Source organism: Pleuronectes platessa, chromosome 11 (genome assembly GCF_947347685.1).
Source record: "Pleuronectes platessa chromosome 11, fPlePla1.1, whole genome shotgun sequence".
NCBI lineage: Eukaryota > Metazoa > Chordata > Actinopteri > Pleuronectiformes > Pleuronectidae > Pleuronectes > Pleuronectes platessa.
In genome coordinates, this window is record NC_070636.1 from 12,349,945 (window position 1) to 12,369,521 (window position 19,577).

General features: G+C 41.8%; 3 protein-coding genes across 3 annotated transcripts; 1 reads left to right on the forward strand and 2 right to left on the reverse strand.

Moving 5' to 3' along the window:
- Positions 1-283: 283 nt before the first annotated feature.
- Positions 284-4,050, forward strand: yy1a (YY1 transcription factor a). Its single transcript, XM_053433757.1, has 5 exons — positions 284-903; positions 2,087-2,237; positions 2,594-2,654; positions 2,886-3,044; positions 3,227-4,050. Exons 1-5 carry the CDS (start codon positions 420-422, stop codon positions 3,407-3,409), a joined length of 1,038 nt encoding a protein of 345 aa, XP_053289732.1. The 5' UTR covers positions 284-419; the 3' UTR covers positions 3,410-4,050.
- Positions 4,051-4,868: 818 nt separating this feature from the next.
- On the reverse strand, positions 4,869-11,227 carry tpp1 (tripeptidyl peptidase I). Its single transcript, XM_053433756.1, has 13 exons — positions 11,142-11,227; positions 10,657-10,731; positions 9,736-9,875; positions 9,479-9,629; positions 8,556-8,677; positions 8,265-8,428; positions 7,976-8,174; positions 7,692-7,880; positions 7,152-7,224; positions 6,852-6,972; positions 6,613-6,774; positions 6,363-6,488; positions 4,869-5,812 (listed from the first exon to the last, which is right to left on the reverse strand). The coding sequence occupies exons 1-13, from the start codon at positions 11,213-11,215 to the stop codon at positions 5,672-5,674; spliced, it is 1,737 nt and encodes a 578-aa protein (XP_053289731.1). The 5' UTR covers positions 11,216-11,227; the 3' UTR covers positions 4,869-5,671.
- A 610-nt stretch (positions 11,228-11,837) lies between these two features.
- mis18bp1 (MIS18 binding protein 1) lies at positions 11,838-19,161 on the reverse strand. Its single transcript, XM_053434322.1, has 16 exons — positions 18,295-19,161; positions 18,075-18,206; positions 17,589-17,887; positions 17,288-17,361; positions 17,052-17,173; positions 16,837-16,918; positions 16,583-16,689; positions 15,861-16,027; positions 15,679-15,748; positions 14,857-15,595; positions 14,583-14,761; positions 13,285-13,424; positions 13,035-13,177; positions 12,855-12,942; positions 12,698-12,743; positions 11,838-12,373 (listed from the first exon to the last, which is right to left on the reverse strand). Exons 1-16 carry the CDS (start codon positions 19,052-19,054, stop codon positions 12,273-12,275), a joined length of 3,249 nt encoding a protein of 1,082 aa, XP_053290297.1. The 5' UTR covers positions 19,055-19,161; the 3' UTR covers positions 11,838-12,272.
- Positions 19,162-19,577: the final 416 nt, after the last annotated feature.

Below are 19,577 nucleotides of genomic sequence, written 5' to 3' on the forward strand. Positions count from 1 at the left end.
TAAATAAATCTGTCCGTCTGTCCAAAAAAAACACCTTCAGTTACAATTATATATTCATGGTTTTAAAAATAAAGAAGCTGACACGTTGGGAAAGACTCAGATGCAATGGTTTGTCTTTGTTTCATGACTTTAAGTTTTCTAACATGTCTATGTTATTTTGAAGCAATAATATATTATTATGGTGAAAATCTTGATTTTACCTCATAAATAAATAAATAACATGATATTCTCTTTGATTTCCTGCTCAGCTTAACAGGAGTTATCGGGTCCAAACCACGCGAGACTTGATATGTGGAGCACTGTGGCGACGAGAGTTGAGGGGAGCGGAGTTGTTGACGGAGAGGGAGGAGGACGGCTGAGAGGAGAAGACACACTGGAAACAAAACAGCACTTAAACAGGAGGAAACACCAAAATAAACATGGCGTCGGGGGACACCCTGTACATAGAGACCGACGGGTCGGACATGCCTGCGGAAATAGTGGAACTACACGAAATCGAAGTAGAGACAATCGAGACAACAATAGTTGGCGATGACTGCGAACACCAGCCGATGATCGCGTTACAGCCGCTGGACGACCCGGACTCGATGCACCCGCACCAGGAGGTGATTTTAGTGCAGACCCGGGAGGAGGTGGTGGGAGAGGACGACTCCGAGATGAACACGGAGGACTACGAGGACCAGATCCTCATCCCGGTGCCCGCCGTGGAGGAGGACTACATCGAGCAGACGCTGGTCACTGTGGCCGGGAAGAGCTCGGGCCGAATGAAGAGGGCTGGCAGCGGGAAGAAAGCGGGCAAAAAGAGCTACATGAGCGGGGGAGACATGGGCCGAAAGTGGGAGCAGAAGCAGGTCCAGATCAAGACTCTGGAGGGGGAGTTTTCCGTCACTATGTGGTCATCGGGTAAGTTCAGAGTCCGGAGTGAATTCCTGCTTCGCTTTGTTCGCAGCGTGTTCGCCGGGTGACGAGGCCTGGCCGGGGCCTTGTGCTCCGCCAAAGTGTGGCCGATTCCCCCGCTCCGAACCACTTAAAACCTCCTTTGCAATGTTTTTGTTTTTATGGGAAGCCATGTTTTATGTGTCGATGGGCGCCGCCATATTTCCCCGGTCGAGAAAGTATGGCGGCCCGAAAAAATGGCGTTTATTTGGCCGACGAAGATGGCGGCGAGTGTGGGAGCGGGTGCAGCTCGATCCGCGAGGAGGAGGCCGCTGTGGCGCAGTTCACTTCAACTGAGCGGCCCGAGGTGCTGCCTTCAGGACCCGCTCATTCTTCCCACCACCGAGGCAGTGAACGCACCACAGCTTGTTTTATTTATAAAAGTATAAATAACTCGAGTTAAGCCGAGGATGTGTTTAAACTAAGTGACGATCTTCAGCCATGGGAAATATGATATAATTCTGATGAGGTATATACACAGAGTATTTTTTTTTTTTTTTTTACATGTACATCTGTGGCTATATAACACAGCGCCGTTTAAATTGTGTCAAATTAATATTCATTTAAATATAAACTCATATCTTGTATTTGTTTTTGTTTTACATAACTCATTTAATATACGGAGTTTACAACAATTTCAAGCAATAAAAAAAATGGGAATGTGTAAAATAAAAGGGTTAAAGAGATTTTTACTAAAGATCAAGTTGTGTATACAATACATACTAAGTGAAGTGAGAACAATGTGTAAATTTCGAACATAAAAAGAAAATGAAATATCATCATAATGACTAAAAGCTGCCTCTCCGTGTTTGGATACCTGAGCAGATCGCGTCCCAGTGATCTCAGGCTATGTTTACAATGTGTGTTTTGATACGTAATATGTTTTTTTATTAACTATTTACGCTTGAGGTTTACTCGTTTTGTAATAAAACTGTTTAGTGTTGATTAGTTCTGCTTGATTACCTTTGAGAATCTTTTAGATAAATAAATCAAAAAGTGACCTGTCCCGTCAAAACTTAAATGTTCTGTCCTTTTTCTAGTAGTAAAATGGTACCAGTAAAGGGTGATCTTAACAAATTGGTGACGTGATCAGACATTTAACTCTAAATGTATTTAATGAGTTTCTTCTGGATCTGTCCCTCTCATTCAGACGACAAGAAGGACATAGACCATGAAGAACAAATCGCAGGAGAGAACTCGCCTCCTGATTATTCCGAGTACATGACGGGGAAGAAGCTTCCTCCAGGAGGCATCCCAGGCATCGACCTGTCGGACCCCAAACAGCTGGCAGAGTTTGCACGGTACGTGGTAAAATGGATGTTTATGTTCCATCAAGGCATTTTCACTGTGCTGTAAGAATAATAATAATTAATCAAATAAGTTTTTCATACAAACTTTTCATAACAGAAATTAAGACTTATCGCTGAAAAATGGGGTGAAAAAACAGGTTCAAAATTACATGTTGCAGTATCTCATAACTGTCTTCATATGAAATTCAGTACTGAACATAATGACATCTGAGACTGTGCCTGGCCCAATAACAGAAGAGGGGTTTTCCAAGTGATTTGAATAAATGTTAACAATGTATCTTTTCCAGGAATTTTGACAATTGTGTCAATCATCCTTCATAACATTGTCATGTTTACTTCTTTTGCAGAATGAAGCCAAGAAAAGTAAAAGAAGACGATGCACCGAGGACGATAGCTTGTCCACACAAAGTGAGTGCAATGTTGTGTTTATTATATATGGTGTTGATCAATTCAATTTTAAATACAAAACAGCAGCTCATTCTTGTATGTGATTATTATGGATTACTATATTGAGAACATGCATGTATTCGTTCGTTAGTATAAGGAGCATAACGCATGTATAGCCTTCTACACTGATATGAACATGTCGAGTGAACATGTCCCGAGGGATTAGCTCTATCTGTTTTATCCCCCTCCCAGGGATGCACCAAGATGTTCAGGGACAACTCAGCGATGAGGAAGCACTTGCATACCCACGGGCCTCGTGTGCACGTCTGTGCCGAATGTGGAAAAGCCTTTGTGGAGAGTTCAAAACTGAAGAGGCATCAACTTGTACACACAGGAGAGAAACCTTTCCAGGTGAGTTCCTTACATTGGTGAATGCCAGTTAAGCTTCCTAACCTTAAGCTGCTTATTCTGTTTGTAAAAGTTCTTGTTATAACCATCTCAGATACAGCATACAATGGAAAAGTGATACAATTTTTAATTGTGAGGAAAGTTGAGAAACAGCTGCATTAACTCTCTCTCCCTCTCGTCTCCAGTGCACATTTGAGGGCTGTGGCAAACGCTTCTCTCTGGACTTTAACTTGCGCACACATGTGCGTATTCACACTGGAGATCGGCCGTATGTGTGTCCGTTTGACGGCTGCAACAAAAAATTTGCCCAGTCAACCAACCTGAAGTCTCACATCCTCACACACGCCAAAGCCAAAAACAACCAGTGAACCAGGCTCACGGCGAGCGTGGACACACCAGAGGATCTGACCTGCAACTCTGCTCCTTGAGAGACTGACTAATGTCCCGTGGCCTGCTTTATGACATAAGAAGTCCCCTTTGTATCGTCCCTAGATAAAGGTTTGAACTGAGAAACCTTTTCTCAAACTTTTTGATATACACATGGAGGGTTTGAACAAGATACTTGTGAGAATCCCAGCTTCCTCAGGCCTCCTGCTCGACCATGGATCACCTGGATGGATCAATCTACGGTTTTCTTCTTGTGAAGATGTTAATTCATGGATCTGCACCTAAAAACTTATTTATACCTTAACACAACCAGAAAAAAAGGTTTTTGCAATACAAGTCAAATTTGCATCGATCCTTAGCAATGACACCTTTTCAATTTTGTACTGCTCCCTGAGTGTGCATATTGTACACTGTTTGACATAAGCTCTGTGGTAATGTGTGTAGTAAGAGTGTCCCGGTTTGTTTTACCTGCCCCTTTTCCCTGTGTGTGTGTGTGTGTTTCAAGGGTGGACTGGGTGGTCTTTGCATATTTTCGTTTTGTACGCAATATCAAAATCATGTAGATAATAGCCATGTAATTTCCAATAGTCATCACTGATTAAAAATGTTTTTCCCCCTTGCACTACCAATACAAAAATCCTTATTTGTCCTGTCACAACCACAGACTGTATAAAGGTCACAGTAAGATCTCAAACCTTAACTATAATTACATAAAATAACCATATTATTAAACCATTTTAGTAGCAGCAGAGTTAAGAGACAAATCATGCAGTGTTTTTTAAAGGACCTGTGATATTGGAATAAATGTTTCCTTTTCAAAAAGGCTTTAAACTATTTATAAAATAAGAATTTGACACTTTAAACAAACCTGAGTCAAAGTCTGATCTGATTTACAGTTAAATATTGACAGAATGTGTGGCCTTTGTTTGAGGTTGTGCCAATTATTTCCCTTCACATTTCCTCTTTGTAAATGGAAAACAAAACAAGGAAGCAGAGAAATATTCTCAAATCTTTATTTCTTCAGTGTTCTGCAAATATACAGTTGATATTTTTTAACACATTTTAAAACAGGTTTAGCAGCTTCAAAGTGACATCTGGATGAATTTAAACAATGTCACCTAAATTCTTTCTAGTAAACTGGAGGGAACATCACAACTTGCATTTTAAATTGAATCATTTAATTTCTGATCAAACATTCTTCAGGCGTCTGGTAGAAAAACTCCAGATCAGCTTTTACACACTTGACTCAGGATCAGCTGACATGTACAGGTAAAAATCCATCTATAATAAATTCATTCACTCTCAAATAAGAGCACAGGCAGTCTCTCACCTTTAAAACATCTCATTTCAGGATTAAAAGATTTGTTTAAACGAGTGCAAAGATGCTGGCTCACTAGAAGTTACAGTGCAGTTTGTAGCCATAAACAAGTCAAAGTAAAATCAAGTTTTAAAAAGGTCCTGTAAGTCCGAACATGAAGTATGATTCCTTAAGAGTGCAAATACAACAGCGACTTTTCTTAAATTGCATGCAGATCTATCCATTTAGTGAAATGACATTTGAAACTTGCTTATCCCTGCAGAGTAACAAGGCAAAACAGATTTTACACGTTTTAGCCGTAACTAAACACCAAATCTGTCTATATGAAAAAAATCCTTGATCTGGTGAAATCATTGCTTCAGTTATTTATAGATTTGATTGACATCAAACACACAACGCTATCTTAATCTAAAAAAATAAGCTTAAGTATCTAAAGGGAACCTGATTTTAATTTGATCATCATTTATCAGTTGTTTTATGGCGCCAGCAGAAAACCTCCCATTGCTGAGAAATTAGTAACATGAATTTAAAGCCTAAGATTGTTGTGAACAAGCATCTGCCTGCAGGTGTGTTTCACTGAGAAATCTGGGTCAGTTAAAATGCACTCAACAGCAGAAACCGCAGTGAAGCTTTACAAAAACTAAACAAACACTCACATCCCTGACCTAAAAAGGTCCAAGGTAACAGCTTTAAGCCTTTTTAGGAAAACGAATACACTGTTGCAGGAGTTGTGTATCCTTAAATTGATAGAAGTGATAATAATTATTTTTTTAAAACCACCGTAAGTGAGAAAAATGGCAAAAGAGGCAAGAGTCCAAAGTGATAGGGGTAGTGTCCCTCCGTTACACCCTACAGTCTTTGCATCAGGCACCTGGTCAAGAGTCAGGATGTGAGTCCAGTAGCTGCTCTCGTGAACTGCACGTGCTCACTCAGCCAGCAGGGCAGCCAGCAGGGCAGGGTAGTTTGGCGTCCCCCAGCCTGTGACAGGGTCCCATGACGGAGCAGCACAGAAACCTTTCCCCTGAACCTGCTCATCCAGGCAGCCCAGGTGGCAGCCTTCAGTCACCTGGAGATAAGACCGCAAAACACGTAGAGAGCGAACCATGAGCCGCAAAAAAAGTTTTTCATCTTTTGAACAAAATGAGTCACTGAATGATAAGGGTAATTCCTGATATGCTTAACTTCAGATACATGTACAGAAATGAGCGGAAACAAAGCTTATGGATTTGGATGAAAAATGAGATTGTGTGGGGCAGTGTAGCCAGTAATTCAAGTGAGACGACTGTAAGACGAGAGGAAGGAATTTCAACAATGGCTTAACATTTAAGGAGCTCAGGGAAACAGTCGCTTTCTCCTCTTTCTTTACAGGAACATGACCACGACCTCCTCTATGGTCAACATGCTTGTTGTTGTCAGAATCTTGAGACTCTACCAACATAATGATCGCAGGAAGTAAGGCGTCAGTTAGGTCATTTGAAACGGACGCGTCTCTTTACACAGAGGCAGCAGAAAATGAGCCTTTAGTCCCACTGCAGGGACATTTTCTGAAAAACATTAACTGTCTTCCTGTTTTTCATGTGACTTTATATATACACTTTACTACAGTAATAACTTACATCGAAAAGGGCCTGTCCCTTGAGCTTGTAGAGGCGAGGGTTGAGGAAGCCCAGGGCAGGCAGGCCCTTCAGCAGTCGCTGATCATTGATGAGAGACAGCACACCTCCGACCACCGGGGTCGACGCCTGGAGGAGCGATTAACACATGAAGAGACGTGATGAAGTTATGGACACAGCATAGTTACGGTGTACACAATGAGTCTCTCACACTGTCAATTCTCTGTTCGGGAACAGTGTGGTGTGTTCTTACCGAGGTGCCAGACACCCAGGGGACAGGCACTCTGTTGATGACCACCCAGTAATTATCAGACAGGGCAGCCATGTCTGGATAGGCCCTGCCGCTGGTGTTGTAGTATGACCGAGGGGGAAGGGTTGCTGCTACAGTCTTCAGGTACCCCTCCACTGCACTGACCTGTGGGAACACAAATACACGACATAAACAACACGGCCGGTAAGAGCTAAGCATTAAAAGAGCTAATGATCCATTACCTGGTAGTCGGGCATCTTGAAGACGTTGCTGAAACCGCCTCCACTGATGTAATCGGTGACCTCATATGTGAGCTTGAATGGGTTCTTGAATGAGGTTCCTCCCACTGTAGTAACATAAGGGCTGAGAACCAGAAACAGAATAGAAAGCATTAGATGGTTTGGTGCATTTTATAAATATCCGCGACTACATTTTTTTCCCAGTTTTTTATTTTCTCAAACTACATACTATATGTATTTGTGGATTCGGATATGAATAATAAAAAGAAAGGAGAGCAGGTCCGGTTTTAGTTGATGATTTACCTTGAAGCTGGGAAACTAGGCCGGAAGGAGTTTTGTTCTTTACCCAAATGTTTACAGCCAGCACCACTGTCACCTGAGCATGACACAATATCACAGAAATGAGTGATGCAACATTCATCTAACTGAGTTTAATAACCATTGTTAGTTATGGAAATAGGTAACATGACCTCATCATGGGAGTGAGATGATAAGATAGCAGAATAATGGCAAAGCCACAGAAAGGACACACGTCCCTTTTGTAACATCAGCTGCCTTTGCAGCTTAACTTCCTCATATTGTGGTCTAGTACCAGTGGAAACAGGAATTGGTTCATAGCTTCTCACCATACGGATGAAAACAAAACTAGACAGTCTACAGTCTAGTAATGAAGCTACATTAAATTCACCAGATCTGGATTTTTATTTGGATCAGAATCAAATTATTCACACTCATAAATATCAGACTCCAAAATATGCCTGAATTTTATCATGAAAATTTCTCATTGTTAAAGAAAGTGATAAAACAGTTTCCTGGATCTGCACCAATATTTGAATCACTGACCTGAAGCAAAGAGCAGAGAGATCCCCCTGACACCAGCCTTCATGAACTCTGTGTTGATGCGCGTCATGTAGGCAGTAGACAGGCTGTCCTCATCATCACCATAGCTGATCGTGTGAACCCAGGGCAGGTCCGACATGTTGCTGAGCAGGACCATCCACTGTAGGAACGGCTCCTGAGTCTCCTGACGGCCTGAGGGAGGAAGATGAAACGTTGATATTTCACTTCCATTATAGTTATTCGTTGTGAATATGGGACGAGACGCACACTCAGCCTCTCCTACACACCTGGGTTGGTGAAGACCCATGTGGAGATGTTCGCCCCCGTGCTCATGATGTACTCCACATCCAGACTGGCCTCTATGCCAGCCTTGCCTCCTCCCTGGGTGCCCACAACTCGATCCACCTGAGACCGATGCTGGAAGCTTCCTCCAAACATGCTCATGAACTCAGCCAGGTCTGCAGGGTGATAATACTGCTCCAAGAACTAACCGAGACAAACAGGAATACCAAAGTTGTTGTGTTTGAACCAATTCTTGCACATATTACACTCGAGCGGCGTATGAGCAGGACGTACCTGAGCTACAGCCTGGCTGTTGTTCTGGCTTGTTCCCACATCAGCTGCTGTGAGGTTATAGCGAGCTCTCAAGATGGCAGGAGTCACTCCAAGGTGGACCCCTCCATTAGACCGCTGTTTACTGAGGTCCTGTCCTTTGGGAGGGAAGCGATGAAGCCCTCCAACTGTGGAAGGGAAAAGAAGTCAGTCCACCTAGAGACGTTTTCCCTTAATAATAATATATACTGAGCCAAATATACAAAGATTCTAGATGACAGACAAATATTTTACAACTAAAGAAATGATCCTCACCAAAGTCGAGGTGCTGGTGAATATCATCGTGAACGGAGTACGGAGCCGACGACCTCACAAGAGACTGTCCCTCTCTGACATAACGATGGAACCTGCTTCCTGGAAGCAACGTCTCTGCATCTCTGAATACACAAACCAGACAAACACCATATCACCTATCCACTCCTGCAACATGAACATATCTGTGTGTGCTTAAGAAACTCATTGTTAGATAAAAAATACTGATATGACTCCAAAGTTGCTTTCAGACATGCACTGAACTCCAGACATTCTCCTGAAGTTTTCTGGAGGCGCTGTATGTGATAATGCAAATGTAGGAGTCAGTTGATCTGTACAGAACTTTTCCTGCCCACCTCCAGGTAAAATTTCAGTAAAATGTCCAAGGGAGCCCATGTGAGAATACACCAAACAGGAAATTGAAGAGCTTTTGGTGAATTAGGCCGGACGCCGGTGTCAATGTGGTGTAACAAAAAACATGTGATTTCTGCAGTGGAATTTATACGTCATGTCCTGCCTCCTGCCTTCTCTACCCAGTAGCCACCCCTTGTCGGAAAATCTCCAGGAAATGCTGGAGATTGTCCTGTCTATAATATTCTCCTGCTGCGTTCTTTATAAGTGAAAGGCAAGCTCCAGAAGATGTCCTGACCTAATTTTGCAGACATTCTCTGGAGTTCATGTCAGAAAATGGTTTTGGTTCAGGGCAAGAATAGCAGAAGGCTGCAGCTCAAACGTGTTTTGATTTCAACCATGAAACCACAGAATGAGGAAGGAGCTCAGAGGAGAAGAACACGGGCTCTGCATGATTCACACACACACAAACACACACACAGGGTGCAGAAGCAGAAAAGGTGCCTTTTCGTCCTGTAACTGTGTCAAGAACAAGTGGAATATATTGTGAGGTCAGCAGAATAAAATATGCTTACTCTGCAGTCATCGTGCACTGCAAAAAGTCCTGAGTGCTAACGGTCAGGCAGCTTGTAATCCCATGACTCTGCAGCCAGTGACGCACCACCTTGTGGGTCAATTCAGACGGACGCACGAGGGAGGCGACCTCCTCCAGGTTGAGATGTTTACCTGTTGAGTCCAGAGCAGAAAGTGTCACTCTGTGTGAAGAACCAAAAGAAGATCACACTCATGGGATTTGCTGCATATTATGAAAAACAGACATAGCATTACTGACCATACTGAGCCGAGTCAGGGTCGGACACCAGTCGGAGTTCTTCCTCCAGCAGATGAACATTCTGCTGCTTCAGGGCAAAGGTCAGCTCCAGCTGCTCTGCAGGATCGACCCGACCGACATGACTCCAGTCCTCTGGAATCCTGAAGAAAGAGGAAACACATTGAACAATGATCTTTCACTCAGAGCGGCGTTTCTCAACAGTGTCACAACAGCTCTTTGTCTCCTGATTAGATTCAGCAGCTGAGCAACCTGTTGAACTCAGAGCAGACCATCACCTCGTGGAGATTCTACTGTAAAGTGAAGCTTCATGCAGAATTCTCTGCCATTAACTGGATCTTATAGCTTTAGTTCACACGTTTGCTATTCGCCGACACATCAACACACAATTTTTCTTATTCTATCCAAGAGGTTTATAATCCTTCAGTTAATGATATTTACAATTTTTTTATTTTGACTGACATTTACGAGGCGGTGGCTCAGGCGGTAGAGCGGGTCTGTCTTATAACCAGAAGGTTGTCAGTTCAATCCCCTTCCCCTTGGACAAGCTAAGCAGTGTATATGATGTGTGACAAGAGAAAGCTCTGCATGCTAAGGCACTGTTTGAACGTGTGTGTGTGTCTGAATGGTTAAATGGCAATAATGCACTTTAAACCACTTTGAGTTGCCATCAAGATAAGAGAAGCACCATTCAAATATAGACCATATCCCATTTCATGCAATATGTCATACAGTTAATGCTATTGGCATTTTTTATATTTTGTCCTGCCGTGAATAATATGAACAATATAAAATCCTCCTGAACAAACATCACTCTCTCCTCCATATTGACCTATATTGTACTTTTGTGCGTATCTATAAACAAAGAGGGTTTATGGATAAAAATCACTACATGACACAGATATAAGGAAGTCGTTTGCTCACAGGACATCTTGGTCATATTCCAGATATCCACACCAGACCAGTGAGACGGACAACCAGGAGATGGACAGGGTCAAACTGGTGGAAGGAAAAACAACATGTTTGTGCTAGGAAACGGGTCATAAGCCGGAAATAGTCAAAACACAACCTCATTTCAATGAGTTATAGGGAAACCAAGGTCTGAGTGAGAGTTAGCAGTTCAAATTAAACGTATTGTTACCACTGTACACACACAGAGAGACCCAGGTTTTCTCACTGTAACAACAGAGAGTCTGTGTTGTTGACAGCAGCTTTAAGGTTGTGTGAACACTGTAACCTGCCATGTTAGCATCAGCAGCTAGTTCTGCTCTAGGTCATCACAAACCGCAGGAACAACACAACGGAAGCTACGTTAAACGAGTAAAACGCTTCCGGACTTCCTTTATTACCCGGGTGTGTCCAGAGGAAACGATAAGAACAAATAAATCCTGTTTGAAAACATCACTCACAGCGTGTTCATCGTGTCCTCTGCTGCCACTGAGCTCAGCTGCTGTGTCTCTGAGGAGGAGGTCGCACCGGTCATGTGACACGTGCTCACGTGATCTGTTTTTTTTAACTCGACCCAAATATAACTTTATGTGTACAACACATCTTTATCTCTTTCTATGATATTTTACACGTTTTTATACAAAAATATGCCACCTATATATTTGATATCTATAAACTTACAAAATATCTATGAATAAAAAAGATAAATATTATTACATCTGAGATAGAATTAAAACATGTGACCTAATACTATCTTTCTCAGGTCAAACTCAATGGACTTGATACAACAATAAACCTTACATTTTAAATCTTAATGCTATTAACTTTTCTTTCTAGAAAGAAATTCAAGATTTTCTTGTGAGTTTTTTTAAGATCCACATGGCTCGTTCAACCATGGTAGAAGGTGCAGGAAAGACCCCCTTCTCATCCTCCGGCATCGTGACAGATGGGTTCAACAAATCTCTCAGAGCACTGCACACGTTTTTATCATCACATCTGTATTAAGCATCTGGCAGCAGCAAGTTCTAGATTTTGTCCAAATTTTTTTTTAAAGTGTGAATCCACCAATGGCAGTAACACAGCTCTGTAAGCATTAAGACAAATGGATCATCCAGAGGCTACAAAGTGATAGAGAAATGAGAGAAGAAAATTACACATTTAGTACATAAATTTGTTTATTCATAGTTTAGTCATATTTCAGATTTGTGAAATACAATAAATTCTTCACTTATTTAAGTCTTTCATATTTGAACAGTAATACATTTTTTGGTTTGAGGTCATAAGCCAAAAAGGTTGTGAACCGCTTACACAAACTATTGTTTTCTTCTCAATGTGTAAAAAACACAAAAATAAACCATAAGCTAAAAATTTAAGATTGTTTATTAAAGGATTAATTTCAACTGACTGTTGGTGCTCAGACTTTAAACAACATATTTACAGTGTATAGAGTTTCCATGTTAAAAAAGAAACATTAACCCCCCCACTCGTTTCATGTGAAAGACAGTTGCAAAACTGGAAGTGTTTTTATTATTCACATTTGATCCACTTGTCAGATCTTTTATGATGATATGATGCATCAGCTCCGACTCCGATCAGTTGCTGTCTGAGAAATAAAAGTCCTCTTCCTCTCCGCTGTCAGGCGCCGCCACGTTGTTTTCTGGAAACATCTGCCAAACGACAAAGGTGTCATTTTCTGTTGAAAAAAGAAAAGGAAGAAATTATTTTAAGCAACAAGACTGGTTTTTGCGATAGAGGTGAAGTAAAACTGCTTTCAGTTAAAGCCTTTGGAATGTGTTCTACTAATTTCTGAAAATGGTGATGATAGATACAAGTTAAAAACCTCTACCGGTCAAAGTCCATACAGGAACTATGCACTGGTGTTTGCTGACGGGCCATTGCTTTTAAAATTGTAATAGGTTTCTATTAGTTTGGCCTCCCGTCAGTGTCAGGATTCAATTTCTAACGATTCCATTACACCAGTGTAAACTCATCACCAGGACATTTCTGTGAAACCTACCCGTGTTACCACATTGTCTCATTGTTCGTCCCGTTGATGTGCAATTCTGAAAGAAACACAACAAAGAAGGAATGTTTTACCAATACAACACAATAAACCATATGTTTCCAGAGAAGAATCTCAGACGTGGACCTGTGTGAATCAGTGAAGTAATAACCTTTGAAGATTGAGCCTGATTGCAGACATTGAACTGATTTTTCTTCATCCTCTTCTGGAGCTGATAAACGAATTTGTCATCCTTGTCCCTTCAAATCAAGAATATTTCAAGTTTAGTTTTATTTTCTTTACATGGATCCACTTTTAAGAACTACTAGCGTGCTGTAGTGAGATTATGCACTTGTCTGGAGAGCCCATCATGCCAGGCGATATGTACAGGCACTGAGGGGTCTTCACTTCAGGGTAAACCCTTGACACGGGGGTCAGGGGCTCCAAGTTCGACATTGTGAACTCATGCTCCTCACTCTCACACATGGAGGGGATCTGTGGACAGAGACGGACCCATGAGAACGAGAAATCCTACATTCTGTACAGTGTCAATAATCATTAGATTGAAACTCCCATTTTAACATCACGGAAAAGACACAAACCTCATAGCGTTTGTTCTGCATGTACGCGGAGCTGAAAACGTCCTCTACGTCCTCTGTGGGCATGGCCTCCATGAACTGACGCACCTGCTGCTTTCTCCTCAAGGTTCCAACTCGAGCAGAAATTATGGGACAGTCTGTAACTGAATGCAGAATGATGGCTTGTTAAAGGTCTGAATGTCCTCTCGAAAAAGTTCAGATAATTTTTTAATACACGTTTAAAATATAAAGTTAAGAATAGTCAAAACTTCATTCCTTCTCGCTACATCCAATTATTTTTCTTAGGCTTCTGTTTTAATCATTGGTTATTTGTTACAGAAGATAAACTGACAGAGCACAACATTTGATATCATCATCAACCTCAGTGAACTTATTTGCAAAAAATATAACAAACCAAAACATTTCTGATATTTTACAGAATATATTTTTAAAAACCTACTGTAATGGGTTATTCTGTATTTAGATAAGTTTAATGAAAGAATGACAAGTATATATGGAGAATATTATGATAATCCTTATGTTTCTGCAGTTTAGACTTGTAACGCTAAGTTTTTGGTAACGTACTCTGCTCAGATGTGTATTGCTGGAGATTTCTTCCTGTTGCTAAAACAAAAAGGTTTTCACAGCAGGGGGCCAATCCAGCAGATGCAACAGAGTGACTATAGATGTTACTGACCAGACACAGGGGTCTCAGAGAAACAGGTTTTCACACTCAAGAGCCTCTTCTTGAGTCTGAGCAGAAACAAGATGTCATGGTGTTGTAAGACTTCAAAGAAGTGCTCATGCAGATTGATGGAGACAGAATGTCTGACCAGCCTGGTCACACACTCAGAGAGCTGATTGGATAAACGTTCTTCTCTTGTGAGGAGGAGCTTGTCTAAGCATAAATGAAATGTGATTTGGGTGGCTCAGGGCCAAATGTCTTGTATCTGTCACCGTGGAACAAGCTTTGAGCCCCCATCCGCAGATGGGTAAAATTAAACACCAGAAGATAATTGTTTGTTGTGTTATGTATTAAATCTCCCATTGCACCTACAAAACAACGTTCTGACAATTTATCAAACCAAAAGATTCATTGGTTTATTAAGACAGTAAAAAATGAATTGATGAATGAAATAAATAGAATAAAAATATATACAATACTAAATATAATTTAAAAACGTTACATTAAAGTATAACTTTGTTATATACAATGCAACACAATATATCTTTTGCTGTATTGAATAACTAGACTGCTAATTTGTCTCCTTTACCAACAAAAGGATGCACAACACAAACCCCAAACAGGGACATTTCTCTACCTGGATCTTTTGGCAATTCCACTTTTTCCTTCCTGGGTTTCTTGTCTTTCTTGACGGGCGTCTGTGATGTTCCCTGGGACGTCTGCTGGCTGTAACACTCCTCTGGAGAACGAGCTCCTACCATCTTTGCCACCTTTGCCCAGTAACCGGACATGTGCTTAGGATAGAAGGACACGGCCCTGGAAAACAAATGCATACAAATACAGGCATCAATGAGATTATGATTCGGATATGTGTTACACTAATGCTGCACAAAGAAAAAAAAAAGACATACTCTTGCAGCTTCATGAGCTCTGCCTCTGTCCACTTGTCTTCATCTTGCTCTGGTGGAGGAACGACTGTGCTGCCTTTGTTCGTCTTCTGCGTCCTGCTGGAATGTGTCGGCTTGGGCATCAGGTTTGTGGGTGGGGAGATTTTTGTGCATTTGCTCTGTTTAGGTTTTGTTTGTGCTGTTTTGGTATTTTTTGTTGACGTTCCTCTCTTCCTCCGTTCCTTCACGCTCTCATCAGAAGACTCCGAAGACTGAAGCGACTGGGAACCTCGGCTTGGCTGCGACTGGTTGCGACCTTTACCTCCATTCTTCACGTACACTCCTTTTCCCCCCTTCTTTCTCTTAGTAGAAAAGTCGTCACCTGATAACTGTGGCTGGGATGTTTCTTCATGAACAGTGGGAGATTCGGGGGATGCTTTTAGAGTCCGTTTGCTCCTCCTCTCTGGCAGCCTGCTGGTCTCATGAGTCATTTTTTCCGGCCTCTGTGTTGTAGCCTTTTCAGGCTTGTTTTGCTTTTGAGGTAAAATGTCCACGTACACCGTTTTGTCCATGGGTGGACTCCTGCTTTGAGACCGCGTTCCTCTGCCAGTCCATCCATCAGGATTGCTTCTTGCCTCCACAGAAGGTTCAGCTGGATTACTGGGTTTCATGGCTCGTTTGCTTTTACGGAGCGGAGCCTTGACCTTCCTCGCTGGTGCCGATGCCTCTTCGTCACAGGATGTTTCACTTCGATTTTTATCGCCTGGAACACACAGACAGTTTGTTTGCCTGCAACTCATAAGTTATATCACATTGCTACAGCCACATTATATCACTTATCTTTACCTTCGATGCAGGGCAGGAACACACGGGCAGGCGTCTGTGACGTCCTCGCAGAAACTGTTGTAGTAACCTCCTGTGAGATACAGGAATTAAACATTGTCACCATAACTGGTCCTTACCAATAAAAAAAAAAATACAGGCTGGATTATCATGAAACCCACGTGGGCTCAACTTGAGGTGCTTACAGGGATGCAGATGGAGGTATCATAACATTCATGAATGGTAACATTCATGTTTGCATCCAGAATGACTCTTCCTCCTCTCCAATACTCCAGAGGTGGCTTTATCACCCGACCACTTTGAGATGTTCTGGTGGAAGAGGAAGAGGAGATGGCAGGAGGACAGAATTCAGCTGGAAAACAGTGGAAAAACAGAAAAAATTACTTTAACATGTCTGACCGGTTTAAAATGGGGAAACAAAGAGTTATTTTGCAAATCCCTTTTCCCAGTGAATGACTGAAGACTTGTGGATACGAGGACCTGTTGCTTTTGTTTACTGGGTTGCTAGCACAAGTGTTTCTCTTGTCAGGGTTCATACACATTTTGACCAATTGGATTTCCATGACTTTTCCATGACTCTTCAATAACTTTAAACCAAATTTCCATGATCAAACATTTAGTGAAATCTCAGTGTATACATGAAAGTGACAATTTAGTATTTAAGCTTACAATGAGAATTCGAAAGCACACAGTATACCTTCAATGACACAAACGAATGAGACAATAGTTTGATTGAGGTCTTTAATGACATGAAAATATGAATATAACAAATTTCCATGACTTTTCCGAAACTTTTGGGATTTAATTTTTTTCAAGCACTTTGCCAGGCCTGGAAATAAACATTTTACAATTCCATGACTTTTTCAGGTTTTTCATGACCGTAGTAGGAACCCTGTCTTGTACTCACGCGTCTTCAAATTATTTTGTCTGTTCCGCTTCGCAGACTGATTGGAGGATGCAGCGGATTTCGTATTGGCTATGATGGATTTCCCTTCACTGGTCCTCTCCACTTTTCTGCAGCAAAACAAAATTGCAAGCACTTATTAGTCATTAAACCTAATGAATTACTTTACGCAGCAATGCTTCATGAAGCTTAATGTCGCCATCACTAAAAACAATCATGGTATACCGGTTGTCTTGGAATTAAATAGGTTTTCTTACTCAGACAGAGACTTCTCATAAAGCGATTTCCAATTTGGAGGGAAACCATTAACAAACTTCTTCATAAACCATTTGGGAAACCCTGCAGGCAAAAAGCAAAAGATAAAAGAAAAGTAATATGAAGCAAACATCAATGCAATACTTTAAATAAAACCTGCATGGATATACGCAGGTTTCATGCTTAATGTATGTTAAACTCAGTGAATATGACTTACCAGAGTTGACGGTGAAGTTCATCTTGCCAACCAAAACGTAAACTCTACCAGAGACGGTCTTCACCACACAATTAGAAACCCTGTCGTCAATGATGTTACTGTTCCATGGCACGTTGTCCTTGCTGAGCGGGAAAGAAAAACAAGATGAACCACAAAAATCAGTGATGATACATTTAGTTATTATTAAGTGATTCAGCATTTAAAAAATATTAAATTGTAATGATATAAACACTTACGTGTGGATTCCATCAAGAAACAGGCCCCTTTGACTACTCCTCAAGAACCACTTCTTAAGATAAATGACACTCTCCTGCAAAAGAGGAAAACACATGCTGCATTAGCACTAAAAACTTCGAGAGAAGACACACTTATTTCCACAGCTTATTTCCATTGCACACGTTATCTAACAATAAAATATAAAAGGTGCCTGCAAACATAAAAGTGATCAGTCATCAGATTTTTCACGTTCTACAACATAAGACTGTTTAAAAAACCTACGTTAGGATTGTTTGTATCTGTAGACAAGTTTCTACTCACATTTGGGAATTGTGTGCGCTGGGGCCGTTTGTTGGACTGGAACACAGCCTGGTTTTTCTTAGGGATGGAGATCTTTGGCGAATTAAGTACGAGTGGGTCTTCAAGCAAAACTGGCTGTGGCCTAGCGACAGGGATCGGGACATCCTCCATGGGATCTGATTGGCTGTCAGCGGACTTGTCGCTGGAGCAGCTGTCAGGAACTGCACTTTCTGGAACCCTTGAAAAGCCAGTGTCCTCAATTTCATCCATATCGTGAGATGCGTGGAGAGGAGAGTCTCCGGCCTGATCGAAATGAGTACCTATAGAAAAAAAAGAATATATATAAATATAAACAAAGCTATGTGAAGAACTATGAGTAACATACGTAAAGAAAAATGCTTTTATTACCTCCACCAAGGAGGTTGTGTTTTCGTCTGTGTTCGTTAACAGGATAAGACCTTGGTGAAGCAATGCACTTAACTAACTATGTTTGGAGTTAACACTCACTGAAGAGTTCCCTGGTGCTGCTGCTGCCTTCAGGAACCCTCCGATGCTCCCGTTTGTTTTCCCTCTCCTTCATGTAGGCAAACAGCTTGGCCGGCGACATCGGAGGATATTTTTCCATCATAACACAGGCACCTGATCAAAAGAGCAAAACCATAAGAGACATAATTCCTTTTTCTTCCCTTAACAATTGGCACAAGAAAAAGCAGCATCGATATCTCACGTTTCATAGCGATGGATCTCGGCGTTGGGAACAAGGGGGCACGAGTCCCCTGGTTCACCTCAGCAGGGAAACCTCGGAAGTCCCCCTCATCCTCCCTGCGAGTGTCTGTCTGACTCCTTACAGCAGCACCGACCTCCTTTCTGCTGCTGACCTTGTTGAACTCCTGCTGCTCCCACTTTCTCTTCCTGAGCCGCTTCCCCTGTGGGGATACCATTTTGGCAGGGGACACGATACTGCGGCGGGGGTCCTCCTCATACACACCCCTCCCACAGCGGTCCATTAGAGGCTGAGTCTTTGCTCGAGTCCTGCGGGACACCGTGAAACCATCTGAGATCTGATCTGGGTCTCTGTGACCCAGGGTCAGGGGGTGAGACACCGCTGTTGACTCCAGGAAACCCCTCTTGGTCGGCGTGTGTTGGTTTCTGAACATAAAGGCGTGTCCCGTCTCGGCCACATGAGGGATCCCGTCGTTTGAAAACGAGGAGCCGAAGTTTTTCTGAGGAGTGGAAATGGGCGACAGGGTGAGAGCTTGGACTTCACTGCGGTAGAACACGGGAGTGTGGTTCTCCTTGACCTCCTCGGCCAGGCGGAAGTTCTCCTCTCGGCTGAACTCTCCTCCATGTTTCTCTCTGACGTTACGCGGCGGCTCCGTCGCGTACATCGCTTCTCTCTGAACTTTAGATTTTAGTTTGGCAAACACTTTGGCGGGAGATTCAAACCGCGGCCTTTCGTGTTGTAGTAAATGATGAAATGAAGCCATTGCGTCCGACAACGACTTTACAGATTAGTACACATCCGGCATGTATGCTAGCTGCTAGCCCCCGAGATTTCAAATTTCCTCACCACTGCCGCTTTTGGCTAAAATCCTGTGACGCAATTTCCAAAACAAGTACGTCATTTCCGCCTATGTGAACAAGGTTCTTATTAAAGTTTGTTTTGCCTGTTTTATTTTATGAAAAGGACGTGTAGTTGAAATTTCCACTACAAATACACTTGTAATATTTATTTATTTGATTTATTTCGACACACTTTTCAACATTAAGCAACAATAATAATAACATATGTAATAAAAGAAAAATATGAGGACCTAAAACATATACAAAATAAAAATGCAAAACAATATTCTGAACCACTACAAGAGAGGACATTAATCTAAATAACAAGAATGTACATATATCTTGATAAAACGTATTTGCTTTGCCACATTAAATTTTCTTAGGTCACTGTATTTACTACCGTGAATATGACATCTAACCATAAGGATTATCATGTCAGTAATGTTA

Excerpts from the sequence above, each read along its gene's own strand:
- yy1a (XM_053433757.1), top strand. The coding sequence starts at position 420 with ATGGCGTCGGGGGACACCCTGTACATAGAGACCGACGGGTCGGACATG. Across the intron at positions 2,655-2,885 it reads CGATAGCTTGTCCACACAAA|GGATGCACCAAGATGTTCAG; the intron begins GTGAGTGCAATG and ends TCCCCCTCCCAG. Across the intron at positions 3,045-3,226 it reads CAGGAGAGAAACCTTTCCAG|TGCACATTTGAGGGCTGTGG; the intron begins GTGAGTTCCTTA and ends TCTCGTCTCCAG.
- tpp1 (XM_053433756.1), bottom strand. The coding sequence starts at position 11,215 with ATGACCGGTGCGACCTCCTCCTCAGAGACACAGCAGCTGAGCTCAGTG. Across the intron at positions 10,732-11,141 it reads GAGGACACGATGAACACGCT|TTTGACCCTGTCCATCTCCT; the intron begins GTGAGTGATGTT and ends TCCTTCCACCAG. Across the intron at positions 7,225-7,691 it reads CTCTCTGCTCTTTGCTTCAG|GTGACAGTGGTGCTGGCTGT; the intron begins GTCAGTGATTCA and ends TGTCATGCTCAG.
- mis18bp1 (XM_053434322.1), bottom strand. The coding sequence starts at position 19,054 with ATGGCTTCATTTCATCATTTACTACAACACGAAAGGCCGCGGTTTGAA. Across the intron at positions 17,362-17,588 it reads AGCGCACACAATTCCCAAAT|GAGAGTGTCATTTATCTTAA; the intron begins GTGAGTAGAAAC and ends CCTCTTTTGCAG. Across the intron at positions 12,744-12,854 it reads ATCAGGCTCAATCTTCAAAG|AATTGCACATCAACGGGACG; the intron begins GTTATTACTTCA and ends TGTTTCTTTCAG.